Consider the following 15,626-nt stretch of genomic DNA (forward strand, 5'->3'; position numbering starts at 1 on the left):
CCACTAAGGCTGGAAATGGCCTCCAGGTTCCCCAAGCCCAACCTTTAACCATGTGAATGCTGGGATCAGCCTGGGCTGCAGCACCATGGAGTGCAGGATCTGGCATGGAGGAAGCAGACAATGGATAGGATCACAACCCCGACTTCAGGAGAGATACCTTTGGCCTCCTCAAGGATTTACCTGGAGGAATCCCATGGGTTAGGGATCTAGAAGGTAAGGGTGTCCAAGAGAGCTGGTTAATGCTCAAGCATCACTTCCTCCCACCTCAAGGCTGCTCATCCATGCAGGTCTCCTGCTCTGCTCTGTGTGATTTCTTACTCGTAGGGATGCACCAAAGAGCTTCAGGCAAAGCCCAAAAGGAAGAAGAAAGTTTATGAAATGTTGAAAAAGGGATGGGCTGTTTGGGAGGAACGCAGGAATGTTGTCAGAGCATGCTCAGATGTGATGAGGAGCACTCAGGTCCACGGGTCCACTTGGAATTAAACAGAGTAAGGGATGTCAAGGACAACAAGAAAGGTATTCCACCCAATTTTCTCTAACCTGTTTTCAAATTACACAGTGAGCCTGTAAGATGGAATGGGTTATTTCTTATCATAGCAGAAAAAGACTAACAAGGTGCACTTATAGTACAATAATGAAGGCTGCTAACTCTATTTTGTGCTTTAAGAAAATAAAACCCAGTAACAAACAAGATACAAAATTGCATTTTGTAGCTGAGTATCTATCTTTTAACATTCTGCCTATTTTTTTTACACTTCAATGACCTTAATATAAAAGTACTTATGGAAAATGTTTGATGCTAGTATTATTCTGTGGCTCCTTTTTGAATTATTGTGAATGTATTTCATGTCTGAAATGCCTACTTGTGAGCTTTTTGTGTTATAAAGTTGCAACATACTTGCTAATGAAGCAGCTGGCACTGTGTCCTGTTAAAAGACAAGAGCCATGAAAGCACTGACCTGCTTTCCTGTGGCTTCTCACTTTAGTACATATAATTTGGTAAAGCACTCTTTGTAATTTAGCTCAGGTTGGAACGGATCTTGAAAAATAATCTCTTGTTTAGCACCCTGACCACTTGACTTTAAAACCTCCATGATGGGGACTCCACTAAGGCCCTGGGACATTGATTGTTTTCACTGTAAAAATTTCCTCTCTTACATCAAAATGAAACCTCTCTGAGTACAGCTTGTGCCCTTTGCTCGTTGTCCTCTCCATGCGTGTCCTTGTGAAGAGAGAGCCATTCATGCCTTTTGTGGCTGACTTTTGGGAGCTGGAAAACTGATGAGACTTCCTGGACCCTCCTCTTCTCCAGGGTGAAAAGACCAAACTCCTTAAGTCTTTCCCCACAGAGCAGGTTCTTCATCTCTTTGTCCACCTTTGTGGCTCCCCTTTGAGCCCTCTCCAATGTGTCTGTGTCTTTTTTGAGTGGTGCATACCAGGACTGGGCACAGGTATGGCCTGACAAGTGCTGGCCAGGCTGGGATGATCACGACTCTGTCTCTGCTAGTTATGCTCCACGGATGCAGCCTAGGATCCAATTTGCCTTCCTTGCTGCAGCAGCACACTGTTATCATGGTATCATGGTATCTATCATGTTATCATGGTATCATGGTATCTATCATGTTATCATGGTATCATGGTATTATGTTGTCATGTTATCTCGTCCACCAGGATTTCCAGGTCCTTCTCACCCAGGCTCCTCCTCGGACAGATGGATTCCAGCCTGTCCTGGGACCTTTGGTTATGCCATCCCAGAGGCATAGCCTTGCCCTTTGTTAATCTTCATTCTGTTCTTTCTGTCCCACTTTTCCAGCCTGTCCAGCTCTCCCTGTAAGGTTTCCCTTCTGACACGTTCAGTGCACCTCCCAGTTTGGTGCCACCACCAGATTTGGTGAAGGTGCTTTCAGTCCCATCATCCAGACCATTGAGGAGGATGTTAAACAGCATGTGGCCCTGTAGGGATTGGGTAGGCAGGAATTCCTCCTGAGATCTTGCAGGACCAGAAACCCCCTTGGGTTTGGTAGGTGTGAGCATCTCCTGAAGCTGATCAAAGCAGGTGGAAGTCATTGGTGAATGAAGAATTCAATGGAAAACTATGCCAAGAACCAACCTCCTTCAGGTAAGCATCAGAATTCAGAGTTTGGTGAAGGAGCCTCTGCTCCTTTATATAAATCCTATAAATCCTGAATCAGCTCTTTGAGTCAGAGGTTCCCACTTGGACTCAGGGAGAGTCAGAGAAGCTGAGCTCTAACATCAGCAGGAGCTGGGTGCCAAACTCAGCCCCTTACAGAGCTGAGGTATAAAAAGCTGTGTTTGCTTTGGAGAGAGGCAGTGCCTCTGAGCCATCCTTCTCCTTGGCTACAGAGGAAAACCGAAGCAGTGGCTCCCCTGGGATTTCAGTGAGCCTTCTGCACATTTCCTCTTTGCCCAAATTGAAGTGTTCTGGGGATGCATAGGCTGGGAATGGCACTAGGGTGTGTAATCTCTATTGATCCGCTGCTATTCATACCAGAAACACTTGAAAATGGTATTTCTTAGAATATTTTGAATTCTCAGTGCTCTTCTCAGATAAACTGTCATCAGGAGAGCCTGTGTTTCTGTCTGACTTCTTTAGGAAATGAAGCTTGTGTCTTTGTGCTGTCGAGAAATCCATGATAGGTTTGAACCTGCTGGCTTATCTTACCCAAATTGATACATTATTTGCCTGTAAGGAAGCAGGAATCAAGATTGTTTTCTTATCTTTTCTCACAGCATTATTGATGTGCATAGTAACTAACTTTCAGAATTTTTCTCTGAAGTGTTTATTCTGTGGTTTCTTTTTTATAGATACACAATTAGTCTAAAAATCACCATGCTTCTTGAATCAAAAATAATTTTAAAAATACAGGAAATTATGTGGTAGTCACAGTTTTGATGCAATGGTATATGTTTGTGAATAACAGCTCTGGTAGCACACTGAGTGATGTAATAATAGGAAATTGTTGATTGATATCAGTGTAATTTAGAACAGAAAATAGCCTTTCTTTCAGAAGATATCTATAATATTTTGTTCTATTTGATGCCGAGGTGGTAAAATGTGCAACAGATTCACTCAGTGAAAATTGACTACATTTCATAGAAATTACAAAATGGGAAGAAAACAAAGCAAAGGGTTGAAGGATGAAGGAAATTATCTTCCCTTATTAATAGTTTTTTAAAAACAAAGCAACCTGTTCTCTGTTCTACCTCAATTAAAGGTGGAAGTAATTCTATACAAGTGAGGGAAAGAATAATCAGGAGGTTCCATTAAGATTTAAGAGCAAACTACTTCCAAAATGAGAGCTGCATATGTTTTGCCATGTTCAGATAAATGCAGGCAGCATCCATCGTCTTCAGCTTATCTCTGCTTAGGTTAACAATGAACAGCTGAGATGTAAATATTGAGGGCTGGGGTAACAGAGCTGAAAGGAAAATTTGAAATAACTTTTCATCTTTGGCAGAACCATTAGATCATTCACCACAAGAAAAGCAATAAGCCTTTAGATCTGTGAGGAATTCACAGCCTTGGTGGCCCCTGGAATGTCTCTGCTTCTGGGTGCTCACATCTCCCAGTGTCCATACTCTGTTAGAGAGAGATCTGTGCCTTCCCCACTCAGATTTTGCCACAGAAAGTCTTGCATTTGTGTTCTCCGTGCTCAGTTATAATAAATCTCTCTATCCAGGGTGGAAACACTGATCTCAAAAATTTTAAATTGTTTCCAATGCAGAAAAGATAGCAATGGAAGTTACTGCTGTCACTATATTTTAGTGATCACCTGGTAAATATTGAATAAGGATTCAAAATAGACATCTTGAAACTTCTGCAACCAATCTTTTCTAGTTAGCTGGATGATGACACTCATCCAATAAAGCATTTACTTTCTGCAATGTCATTGTTTCACTGAATTACTCACATATGGGAGACTTTTTTTTCTGGTAATTTATCTCCCAAGCCTAGAATTCATTACAATTGCTCCTATAATATTAGAGGTTTTGTGTACACATCTGAGAAAGGTCTTAAGCAATATATTTACACTTGATGTTGCCTGGGAAGTAGGAAAAAAACTCACTCGTTTTTTATTGTGCAGATGGGCATCGCTGTGGCTGCAGTGGTTTCTAAGATTTGATTTTGGTATTCATTGGTGAGTTGGTGAAAACAACCCTATTAGACAACTTCAACACAGAAATAGCAGACATGCTTTTTCCTGCTTCATTCATTATCTCTCAGTAATCTCAACTGTGAAGGGAGTCAACTGCAGACTCCAGACCCTTTGAAATTATAATGCAAGATCCACTTTTATTCAGTGTTTTTCCTACTCTACAAGATAGCCGTTCTGTATGATTTTTTTTTGCCAATTAAAATTTAAGTGGTCCATCCTACCTCATTAATTGTATAACAGACACCATTTTGTCATTAAAGACATGGTAGAATTCTTAGGATTTACTGTTTGCTCTCAAAATTAAATCTCCAGTGACAAAATTGCAATAATTTTATTTCCCAAGTCCAGTGTTTCAATACCGTCCTTTATTTAATCCATATTATCATTTCCTTGAAAATTCAACTCTTTTTGCTCTGGCTGCAAACAGTGTTCTTCCCTGTTTTTCTTTTAATTATTTTTGAAACAGTTGCAATCACATTGTGAAATTACAGATACATGTTGCTATGTGAGACAGCCAATCCTGCCTCTCATGTATCAGTGTAGAGACATCAGAGACAGTTTTTTGTTAATGCTTATTGTTCCATTGACTTGAGTGAATTTTAGATGAGCTTCATTGTGAGTTTATCTGATGATGGACCTCTGGTGAGGATTAGGCATAACCTAACAGCTACTGCAAATTGCATTTGGCCTTTCCAATTAACCAGAGAATAAATAAATCAATGGAGGAATTAGTTCACTGAAGGGTCTCCTCAATGAAAACAAGCTGTGCAGGCACAGAGATGGCCATTAGTCAAGCTAAACTGGGAAAGGCAGGCTTCAGAATAATGCTCTTTTTTTTTTTTTTTTCCTCTGAGCAGTGAGATTTAAAATTTCTATGGAATGAAAAAAAAAAAGACTAATAGCATTCTTGAGAAAGAAAATTGTGGGAATGAGAGCATCAATTGTAGGAATGACTGAGAAAATTATTTAAATGACACTAAAATAAATATAGATTTAGACAAAAAAAGTATGATGAGCAAGTGATGGATTAAGCTTTTCAGTATCCAAGAAAGCTTTCTTTTGCATTTGACTCTAGTGGAGATGAAGAGATCATTTCACTCTAATTTGACAGGAAGGTGAAAGTACTGTGGATGAAAAATCGGAATAAAAACTGCCGGTTCAAAAACGTTTCAAATACATTTTACAGGAACATCAAAAGTAAAATTAGTCAAAGTTCACAGAATTAACACATTTGTAACATTTATTGAATGCAAAATTGGACGTGTCTTGATGTAACTTCCGTGTTTTTTTCAAATAACATAACGAAAAGAAAACATTTTTGTGGCACAAAGAAGCTTCATGTTTCAAAAATTACTTAGTGGAATTTAACAGCTGAAAGCCAGGGAATTTCAGTGAAAAGTGCACTTTTGATAAGGTAAAGGAAAACAACACTTTGCAAAGATTATACTGCTATTTTCCATATCTATTTAATCTAAATTATGAGGATCATGCAGTATCTGAGAGAGCACCTTCAGCAAATGATAAAAAGCATCAAATAAAATCTGCAAATGTAGATACATCAGCACTTAAGAATTGCATAAAATAAACTTTACCCCAGCAGTTTTTGCTCAGTGTCCCAAAGACAAGGCTAGACTATTATAACACTACTGAATCTGAAAAAAGAGGGCAGGAAATAGAAATACAAGGCACAGCTTCTGCTTCTAGCTTGGGTTGTGAACATTATGCTACATTAAAGGAAAAAAAAAAAGAAGTTTGCTTTTAATAAGTGTGTTGTTCAAAAGTTTGCAGATACTTTAGCAGTTTGTGGAGAAGGAGATGTAAGGATAACTTACTCTGTGCAACATCTGTGATGTCTTCTCATTGAAAGAGAAATGGATTTGAGGGACTTGCAGTGAATAAAGTAATTTGTTGCAGAGAAAGTACAATTTGGCGGGGGGGGCGGGAAATGGAACTAATATTGGATTCTCTGCTTTGTAATTCGGTTCTGCACATCCCGATGCCAGCTGCAACCACAACTAAGATAAGCAAACTGGTGAAACTGCACTGGTTGTAGAAGCACAGGCCAGGGCTGCCCTAGCACAGGAGAGAGCTAAATCGCTGCCTTTTCTAAATAACCCCCAAAGAATTGCTGTCTCAGACACAGAGCGGCAGGACGTGCAGGCTTCCAGCAGCTCCTCTCACTGGTTCTGGAGCACCGGGCACAGCCAAAGGGATTTCAGGGGATTGCGAGGGAACCACAGGGAGCTGCAGGGCTGGGAACGGAGCAGAGCTGTGTCCCCAAACGCCGTGACTCTTGTCCGCCAGCAGCACACGCAGACACGTGAGTGACAGTCTCTGCCGAGTGATGTGCAGTCCCTCTCGCACCCGTCTGTGAAAATCTCCCACAAGTGATGTGCATTCTGTCTGCACCCCTGTCCACGAAAGTCTCTGCCGAGTGTTGTGCATTCCCTCTCTCACCCCTGTCTGTGAAAATCTCTCACAAGTGATGCGCATTTCCCCTCGCACCCGTGTCTGTGACAGTCTCTGCCGAGTGATGCGCAGTCCCTCTCGCACCCCTGTCTGTAAAAATCTCTCACAAGTGATGTGCATTCCCTGTCTCACCCTTGTCCATGAGAATCTCTCATAAGTGCTGTGCATTCTCTCTCCGCACCCCTGTCCATGACACTCTCACAAGTGAAGTGCATTCCCTCTTGCACCCGTGTCCGTGGCACACTCACAAGTGCTGTGCATTCCCTGTCTCACCCCTATCCGTGGCACACTCACAGGTGTTGTGCATTCCCTGTCTCACCCCTATCCGTGGCACTCTCACAGGTGTTGTGCATTCCCTGTCTCACCCCTATCCGTGGCACACTCACAGGTGTTGTGCATTCCCTGTCTCACCCCTATCCGTGGCACTCTCACAAGTGACGCGCATTCCCTGTCCCCCTTGTCCCCGGTGCCGCGGGCGGCCGGAGGCGCTGCCAGGGGCAGGGGCGATGCCCGCGCTGCCTCTCCCGGCTCCTCTCGCGTCTCTCCCGAGCGTCCCTAATGGGATTGCCGTGCCGTGTGCCCTTGCCGAGGCGGCGGCTGGCGAGGGGGCCGCGTCCCGGGGGAGGCGGGGGCAGGCGGGGGGCGGCTCTGGGCGCATAAAGCGCGGCCGCGCAGCCGGAGCCGCCGTGGCTGCAGCCCCGCTCCGGCCAGCGCTGCGAGGGACACGCCGCCCCGGAGCAAGGTACCCCGGCCCTTCTCCCAGCGGGAATTGGGCTGCCCTGCCCGGCGGGGAGCAGGTCGGCTCGTCCCCGCTTCCCCCCCGCGGCAGGCAGCGCCTTCACCCCGGTGCGGTTTCTTGCAGATGCAGAGGTGCACCGGTCTCCTGTTTCTGTCTTTAATCCTTTGTGCCGCCCTCTCGGAAACACTCGGGCTGGTTTTCTCAGTAAGTATCTGTGTCTGAGCTGGCGAGGAGCCGTGGGCATCCCACGGATACACGCTGCTCTTAGAGGCAGGGGTTGCAAAGGATGAAGCTCTCAAAACAGGGCTATAAACAGTTCGGGGTTTTTTGTTTTTTTTTTCCAGCTAAGAATTTGTCGATTTTAAATACTAGCTCTCTTGTAAAAAATGACCATGACTAAGAATATCTATCTGCTTGACTAAAACTGAACAGCCTCAGAAAAGATGAGGTACACAGGGACTCCTTTCAGGAAGAGGCTGTCATGTAAACCCAGGCAATAGAAAGCAGCAGTGCGGTTTGCTAGGGTGCCTATCAGGTGGTAATATAAACTTCAAACATAAAGTCGACATTTCTGCCTCCAAAGTGTGATTTGCAGTCACCACTTCTGTGGTGTGAAACCATTAAATCACATGGCTGTCAATAGCAACACTACAGACATAGGGAGGGGGCAGGAGCTCGCCATGAATATTTAGTTCAATATGATTTGCTTTACATTTAAAATATTTTTTTTCTTGGTTTTGAGCCTTCAGGAGACTCTTTCTGCTAAGATAATGTCCTTTTGAGTGTAGGTCGTGCAGTAACATACTTGTTTTTTTCTTCAAGGCAAAAGACAAAAGGGGCTGGACTTTGAATAGTGCTGGTTATCTGCTTGGGCCACGTAAGTGAGGCACCTTTTTTTCATTATTTCAAAATGCAAAAATTGTGTTATTCACTTCTCTGAACATAGCAATTTTGTCTAAACCTGCAAGACTGAAGAAGCTCGTTAGGGAAAATGCTTGTTTAGATGTTTGCTATATGCTTATGGAACTGAGTTGTCTTAGACAGCAGCTGTTCTTTTCTAAAGAAGTGTGATGGGAGGCCTTATGTCCAGAAACATATCTGCTCATATTTTGTGCTTCTGAACTGTAATTTTCATATGTCAAACACATCACCACCGCAAGAGTTAAAAATTTTACAGCATCTTAGATGTCAAGGGCAGAATGACAAAATGTGGCATTAGCATTTCTCCATGTATTTCAGATTTCACCTATAAATCTTTTTAAAAACTTTCATTACTTCACTTTATTATACCACATTTTTTAAAAGAAAAATTAAAGCAAAATAAATTAAAACAGCAACTTGCAAACTCAAGGCTGTTAACAGTTCCCTATGTAAAAAAAATCAATATACAAGGTATTCAAAACACAGAAGTGGAGGTACAGGTGGAGATAAAAATGCAGGTTGTAAGAAAAGTAATGCAGAACTAAGCAGTCTCCAATATTTGTCCTTTTACCATTAATTCTTGTTAGTTAATCACCAATGTTTCTATATTTTCAGTCTCAGTAACACATACACAAATACTACACATACTTTGACCCTCTTCATTCCTTTTACCTAACAATAAGGATACATAAAAAAAAGAAAAGAAGCTTAATGCATCTTAAATGTATTAACTGGTTCTGTAAATATCTGGAAGTATATTTGCCCAAAGCAGATCTAAGCAAAGTGGGAAAAAATACTGGGGGAAAATGTGCTTGTCAAAGACTTATATTTTATATAATAGGATATTAGGAATAATAGGATAATAGGAATCATCCTTTGTTGCAGGTCATATTGATCAGCTTTTACTGATAAAGGAAATGCCTGTTGCAAAGGGGGGGAGAAGAAGCACCAGGGGCATGTGAGACAGTTTCTGGAGGTTGTTAATGTAAATTTTCTGCAGTTTTTTTTGAGTCCACTCACTAGCAACACTCTCTTAAAGAGAGAGGAAAGACTAGGAAGAACAACTTCCCAGTTTACATGCAGATATACCCTTATATTTTTTCTTTACAACTTTTGAAGCCAGTAATAGTTTCAGTAAGTATGCAGCACAGGACTGGGTCAGTAATTTAGATAAATCATAGGCACAAATTTGGAAGAAAGGTTATTGTATTCGATGACACATTAACTTCTTTGTATATCAACTTTGTGATTTTGTACATCAAAACTGCCCATCATGATATTTTCATTGAAATCCATGAAAACCAAAAGGTTGTTGCTAAGTCAATTAACTCCTCTGATTTTTAATTTATTTATCAGATGCAGTAGATAATCACAGATCTTTTAATGACAAGCATGGTTTCACTGGTAAACGTGAAATACCACCTGATGAAGATATTAAAGCAGGTAAAGAAAGTCTGGAAACCAGCATTTTTGATTTGTTTTTTATATTAAGTACTTTATTTACTATTGAACTCACTACTTGGATACAAAACTATTTCTGCATTTCAACAGAAATCCTAATAAACATATGAAAGGAAGAAAAATGACATTTGACCATTCAGTGTGATATTTCTATGGTCATGGATTACAATATCTAAGAGACTAGGAAAATGTGTCATAATTTTGTTGCTTTAAATGTGTAATAGACCACATTGCTTTGAAGAAACTTTGGTTTTCTTCTCTTTTCATATGTTCAAACAAGTATTTCCAATGGTACTCTAGCCACTCCAGAGTTAATTGTTTTTTGGCAAAGAAGACAATCCATAAAGGCTGTCAGTAGCTAAGGCTATAAAAAATACAAAGTCCCAGCATTTCCTATGATTAAGCAAGTTGGATTATCTTCATTAAAAGGTTTAGAACCTGGTCACAACTGAAGTCAAAATGCTCAGATGTTGCATGTGCCAGAATTTAGTAAATGGCAATGAAAAGGGTGCAGCCTTGTTCTGGATTTGTCATCCAAAGCTGGGCCTCTAAAATACATGTCTAGATTTCCTTCATGAAGAGAAACTGGCAATTTTTAGGCTTTATTTTGAACACCTATTTCAGGATAAGGTGCAGAAACTCCGAGTAAAACCTGTTTTATCTCCTGAGGAGAAACTAAACCCGCTGCAGACATGTAAGATTGAGTTGAGATGAATCTCATCCTCATTGAGGCTGATAAAAGTGACCACAGGACTTAGTGAGTACATTTATCACTGCACTAAATGGGGAAAAAAGGTTTTGGAGCCTATTTTAAATGCACCCAGTACAGCACAAATATAGTTAACACTAAATAAGTTCATAAATAAAGGACATGTGCTTAATTACAATCTCATACATTCATACTTAAAGAGAAGAGAAACATTAATGCATTTCTGAATTGTTAACACTCTCTGAAGGACTGATTACACAGTTACAGAGATTTGTGTGTGGGGTTTTTTTTTGGTGCTGTGCTTTGGTTTGTTTGTTGGTTTTTAAGGAAAAAAAGCTGGTGTTAAAACAATATATGGCCAGTCAAAAAACAACGTAAAAGTTAATGCAAAGGACTGTGCTCTCCTTGAAGGAATGCTGCAAAATTCATAAGCTCTCCAGATAAGCTAGAAAAAAATCTGCAAACTGTATTAGGGACTGAACACTAGGTCCAGGGGAAAAAACCACTACAAAACTACAGCTATCTCTGAGCATAATCAGTCAAATCTTCCAGTTACAAGATCATAATAGTTTGTTTACTGAAATCTGCAAGTTAGCCACTATGCAGAATTAAGGTCAATAGCAGAGCAATGCATAAATACAGTATTTCCTAGTCACTGAGGAATAATATTTATCCAATAAATATCACATGGATAATAAAATCTGGGTAAAAGTGTGACTAATATAATAATAATAATAAAAAAAATCCATAGCAGGTTGGTGGGTATAAAAGTTAAGGAAGCATTCAAACAAAAAAGTATTATTAATGCAAATAACAATGACATCTTTGTGTGAGTTCAAAGACTGGAAGACAAGATTTTGAAGTGCAAGCCTATTAAATGCTTATTCTCCTTGTACCAGAAACCTCTGTGCCCCTTGCAACCCCGATCAATGTTTTAAATTTGTTCTACAGAGCTCAGTCTGCCTTCTGACCCATCTGATAATGTTTTCAGTGGTGTAACAATGGACTGTTACATCTGGTACCCACATCTGTGTGCAGAGAATTAAAAATCTTGGGGAAATTACTTAGCATTTGTTCATAATAGAGAGGAGTTCTCTATCCTCCTAAAAATAGCAAGGTGTCTTCTTCCAACTCCCTGCTGATTTCTTTTTTCTCATTTTTCTCATTTCATGCAGAAAGCATGCTTCTCAAAAGTGCAATTCCAAGCACCCATTAGGCCATTAAGAGATCCTCAAAAAGCTATTTTCATAAGCTTGAAGGCAAGTGTGTTACATTAGATACCTATGTAAAAACGTGGCTTTCTGGACTTCTAGAAAAACACCCAGGCCCAGGTTTTGGGCCACAAATCACTCCTAGATCCTTTGAAAGGCTTATTTGGAACAAAGTCAGGCTACATGGATGAACTTCTAACTGTTCTGTAAAGGTGCTGAATTTGTTTGCTGAATTTTAGATTTAAGCTATCCCTGCAGGCTCAGGTGGACACGAAGGGAGAGGGTTGGAGCAGATCTCATCAGGCTTAGAGACCACAACCATGAAGGTGTCCAAGCAGTGGCATACAAAGCTGGCTGGTTTTTATCCTGGGACTTGCACTTACCTGCCTTATGGGGGCTTTGCCTTCCCGTCAAATGAGGTTTTTCCATCAAGGATTTTAAGGAAAAAGGAATTTCAGATAGTTTTGGTTTGTTTTTTTTTCCTGTCCCCAGAGTGCTCATAAACTTTGCCACTCTATTTCATGCGATGTGTCTTTGCACTTTATTAACTCTGAGTAACAACCGGTTTGTTTCACAGGGAGCCTCGGAAGACCCGTGGCTGACGAAAACATCGTGCGCACAATAATCGAATTTTTGACTTACTTGCACCTGAAAGGTGAGTGAATACCTTTTAATCTTTCACAGTTCCCGCTAGGAAATTTACTGCGGGGACCAGACCATGCCTCGGTGTGCACATCTGCTGCAGCTTTGGGTGTGCAAGGCTGGGAGCAGCACCTGTGGCATCTCTCACACACACAGGGCGCAGGTGCTCCTGAGAAATCGGTGGGGATGTGATGCAGCAGAGCTCTGGTACCATTGCATCCCCTGTTAGTGACCAGAGAAATGCATCTCCCTTCTTGCACGTGTTCCACCATAAAATTGCAACAGCACGAAGGCTCAGGGTGCTCCGGAGTAAAAACTCTGCACAGCCTCGCAGCTGTGACAAGAATTGTAACGCTGGGCTTCCCGAGGATTCTGTAACTTTGCTGTGGAATTCAGTGAAAAAGAAATTTGTCTGCTGCTGAGTTTTCATTAGGTTTGCTTCAAAAATACCCCAAACCCCACAATGCCCAGCTTTTAAAATCCTCTTCTAAAACTGTCTACACAATGTATAAAACCATAATACATAGTTGCAAAGAAGCCAACAGGTAGAAAAAAGTTATTCTACTGCAAACGTTTGAGGGTTTTTTCTGTCTCACAAAGCAGACAATTTAACAAATCACTAACATCTATATTCTTACTTTTGTACACAACAAATTATAACAACTTTGTGGCAAGTGTATGCTGTGGACCTGTGTGTACATTTATGTTTTAATTCCATTATTAAAAGAGACTTTCAACTGATTGGTTCATTTTCTGCATACTTGGGATGCTTTTTACTCATTGTTTTCTGAATTATTTGTATCCACCCAAGGAAAATAATTCTCATTACTGAAAATGTGAGCCCAGTGTTTATTGAATTGAATTTGCATTTGGAAGCAAAACCTCTTTATAGCTAGTCCTAAGGGCCTGAAATAATTCAAATACATATTTAAAGTAGATTATTAGCATATCTATCTACTGTGGACAAAGTAGCAGTTTATTTGTTGTACCACTGTGAAGAAAGAGATCAAAACACTCCTTTACTCTGCTGTGTGAGCCTAGGAAGTAAAATCAATGTTTGGACACAGCAAAAAGGGTGTAAAACAAGTTAAATCCAAGCACACACCCCCTCTGTGTAGACTAAAAGCTGCTAAAACAGACAAGAAAATAAAAAGTATCTCACAGAACTACAAATTACTTCTTCCCTGGAACAAATGGACTAAATTAAACTAAACTAAACTAAAAGGGTTCCCTTCTTAGAACAGTGATGACTCACAGTTGTTTTTTTCTTCAGAAAAGGTGGTGGTATTACCATGTCCTCATGAGAAACAAAAATTAATCTCCAGGTCTGGCTTTTTCCAGATACAGTTCTTGTATTCCCAGGTTGCAACAGGCACAGAATGTTTTCACAGATCATCCCTTAACAATATTTATTGGAAAGGCTTAGTACAAACCCTTACACAAACCCAGAACTCTAAATTAATTAGGCGAAAACCTTATTTTTTAATGATAGAAATCCTTTAACACATCTGCTTAAATGAAACCTTTCTGCATTAAATACATTGGTTTAGATGTGTCCCTTGGTGGGGAAAGGGGGAAAAGCCTCACTCATGGGGTTCAGATTCAGGCAATGGTTATTCAGATTAGACAAACATTTAAATCTGCAAGAAAAAGGCAATATTTTCACTGCTAAGAAGTACCTTGGTAATAACTAAAAGTGGCCTTCATCTCTTTCTCTTGGAAATGATTCCTTCCAGCTTTAAGTGCTTCTCATAAAGAGCAACAAGTAGGATGGCAGCTGTAACCAGATAATATTAAGCCTAATGAGATGCTGGGATCCAGCAATATCAATTGACATAATGAAATTAATATAATTGTGGTTCTGTCACTGCTGTTTCTAAAATGTTGAAATTGTATCAGGAAGATATTATGGGCATTCAAAAGAAAATTCTCCAGCATTTTATAAATTAAGAAAAGTTCAGAGATTTGTCTCTTATAGTTGAGAAAAGTATTTAAAAAATTATATTGCTGAAACTGTGTTTCATCACTAAGATAAATATGCATACTTACATTTGTGTTAATTTTCTTTTTTTCCCCTATTTTGCAGAGGTGGGAGCACTTGATAAGCTACCTACACCAGAAGAAATGAGCCAGTCTTGAAGAATACATTTTTATTTTGTTGCAGTGTAGATTTAGACTGAATTCTAAACAAAAGACCAAAATGACCTGAAGTTAAGAATTATGGTTTGCATTTATTCTGATAAATGGTAAACAGCATTCTGCCCTCTGGTTGGTTTGTTGGATTATTTTTTGCTTTTTTTTTTTTCCCTTCCCTCTCCTGCAGTGTTACAGTGTATAATTTTGCTTTGGTAAAATTTTTCTGTAGGTAAATGATAAAATAAAAATAAAGAGCAAGTAAGTTGTTTCATTTTAAAATTATGTACATACCAGCACACACTGCATTGTATACAAAGGCCAGGGTAAGTTGTAAGATTAAACTGCATCTATACTCTGCAATATTAGAGCAAAATAAAACATAAACGCTGTATATTGGGTTCTTTTAATAACAGAAAAGCAACAGTGACTTCAGAGTGCTGCCACGCAGAATCATTTTAAATCATAGATCTGTCTATACTTATGTACTTCAAGGAAACATTACTTCCTCTTCATATTGTCATAGATATGAAATAAACTCCTGTTCATAATAAATTTCATATTATTCACCTGCACTCTCCCAGCCCACTGGCTGGAGCAGAGGCAATGTAAATGTTCTGTGCAGGCTTACACAAATCTGAGGTGTGGCATTCCCATGTCCTTGGGAACACTGGGGCTGTGCTCTTGAATGAAGAAAAGCTCCTGGCTGCTGCAAGGCTAAAAATTCTCTCCATGAGATGTTTTATTCTGAGCCTAGCAAAGGCCCTGGATCCGTGTTTAATCCGTGCAGAGCAGCTTTGCTGTGCTGGACCAGGGTGCTGCACACAATAAATGTCACATCAAGGCTGGGGAAAGCTTTGAGAGGAGACAGAACCTTAGAAAGGGTTTTCATATTCAGATGCCTTTCAGCCTCTGCACACTGCAGGGAAATATCATCCTTTCAAAATGCTGGCTGCACCAGGGTGCACAGACTGACAGAAATTTTGTAGACCTTTATTATCTCATCTTTTTCACTTGTAGCATAGCAGAATTCTAAAAGCCAAGCCACTGGTGTGTACCCACTCAGCCATCCCACCTTGTCATCCCTGTGATAACCACTCAGCCTCTGATCTAATGCCTGATGTTCCCACTTTCCAAAGTGTGAAAATACACTTTACATCAGA

General features: G+C 40.3%; 1 protein-coding gene across 1 annotated transcript; it reads left to right on the forward strand.

The window, feature by feature from the left end:
- The first annotated feature begins 7,311 nt into the window (after positions 1 to 7,311).
- On the forward strand, positions 7,312 to 14,728 carry GAL (galanin and GMAP prepropeptide). The gene is made up of 6 exons (XM_088166770.1): positions 7,312 to 7,389; positions 7,510 to 7,590; positions 8,209 to 8,263; positions 9,664 to 9,750; positions 12,266 to 12,343; positions 14,417 to 14,728. Exons 2-6 carry the CDS (start codon positions 7,510 to 7,512, stop codon positions 14,467 to 14,469), a joined length of 354 nt encoding a protein of 117 aa, XP_088022896.1. The 5' UTR covers positions 7,312 to 7,389; the 3' UTR covers positions 14,470 to 14,728.
- The last annotated feature ends 898 nt before the right edge of the window (positions 14,729 to 15,626 follow it).

This window comes from Sturnus vulgaris, chromosome 6, assembly GCF_052056855.1.
Source record: "Sturnus vulgaris isolate bStuVul1 chromosome 6, bStuVul1.hap1, whole genome shotgun sequence".
In the NCBI taxonomy this organism is placed as follows: Eukaryota; Metazoa; Chordata; class Aves; order Passeriformes; family Sturnidae; genus Sturnus; species Sturnus vulgaris.

Bases quoted from the DNA above. Each gene is read 5' to 3' on its own strand.
- GAL (XM_088166770.1), top strand. From the start codon at position 7,510: ATGCAGAGGTGCACCGGTCTCCTGTTTCTGTCTTTAATCCTTTGTGCC. The intron at 9,751-12,265 runs GTAAAGAAAGTC...TTTGTTTCACAG, and splicing joins TGATGAAGATATTAAAGCAG to GGAGCCTCGGAAGACCCGTG. The intron at 12,344-14,416 runs GTGAGTGAATAC...CCTATTTTGCAG, and splicing joins GACTTACTTGCACCTGAAAG to AGGTGGGAGCACTTGATAAG.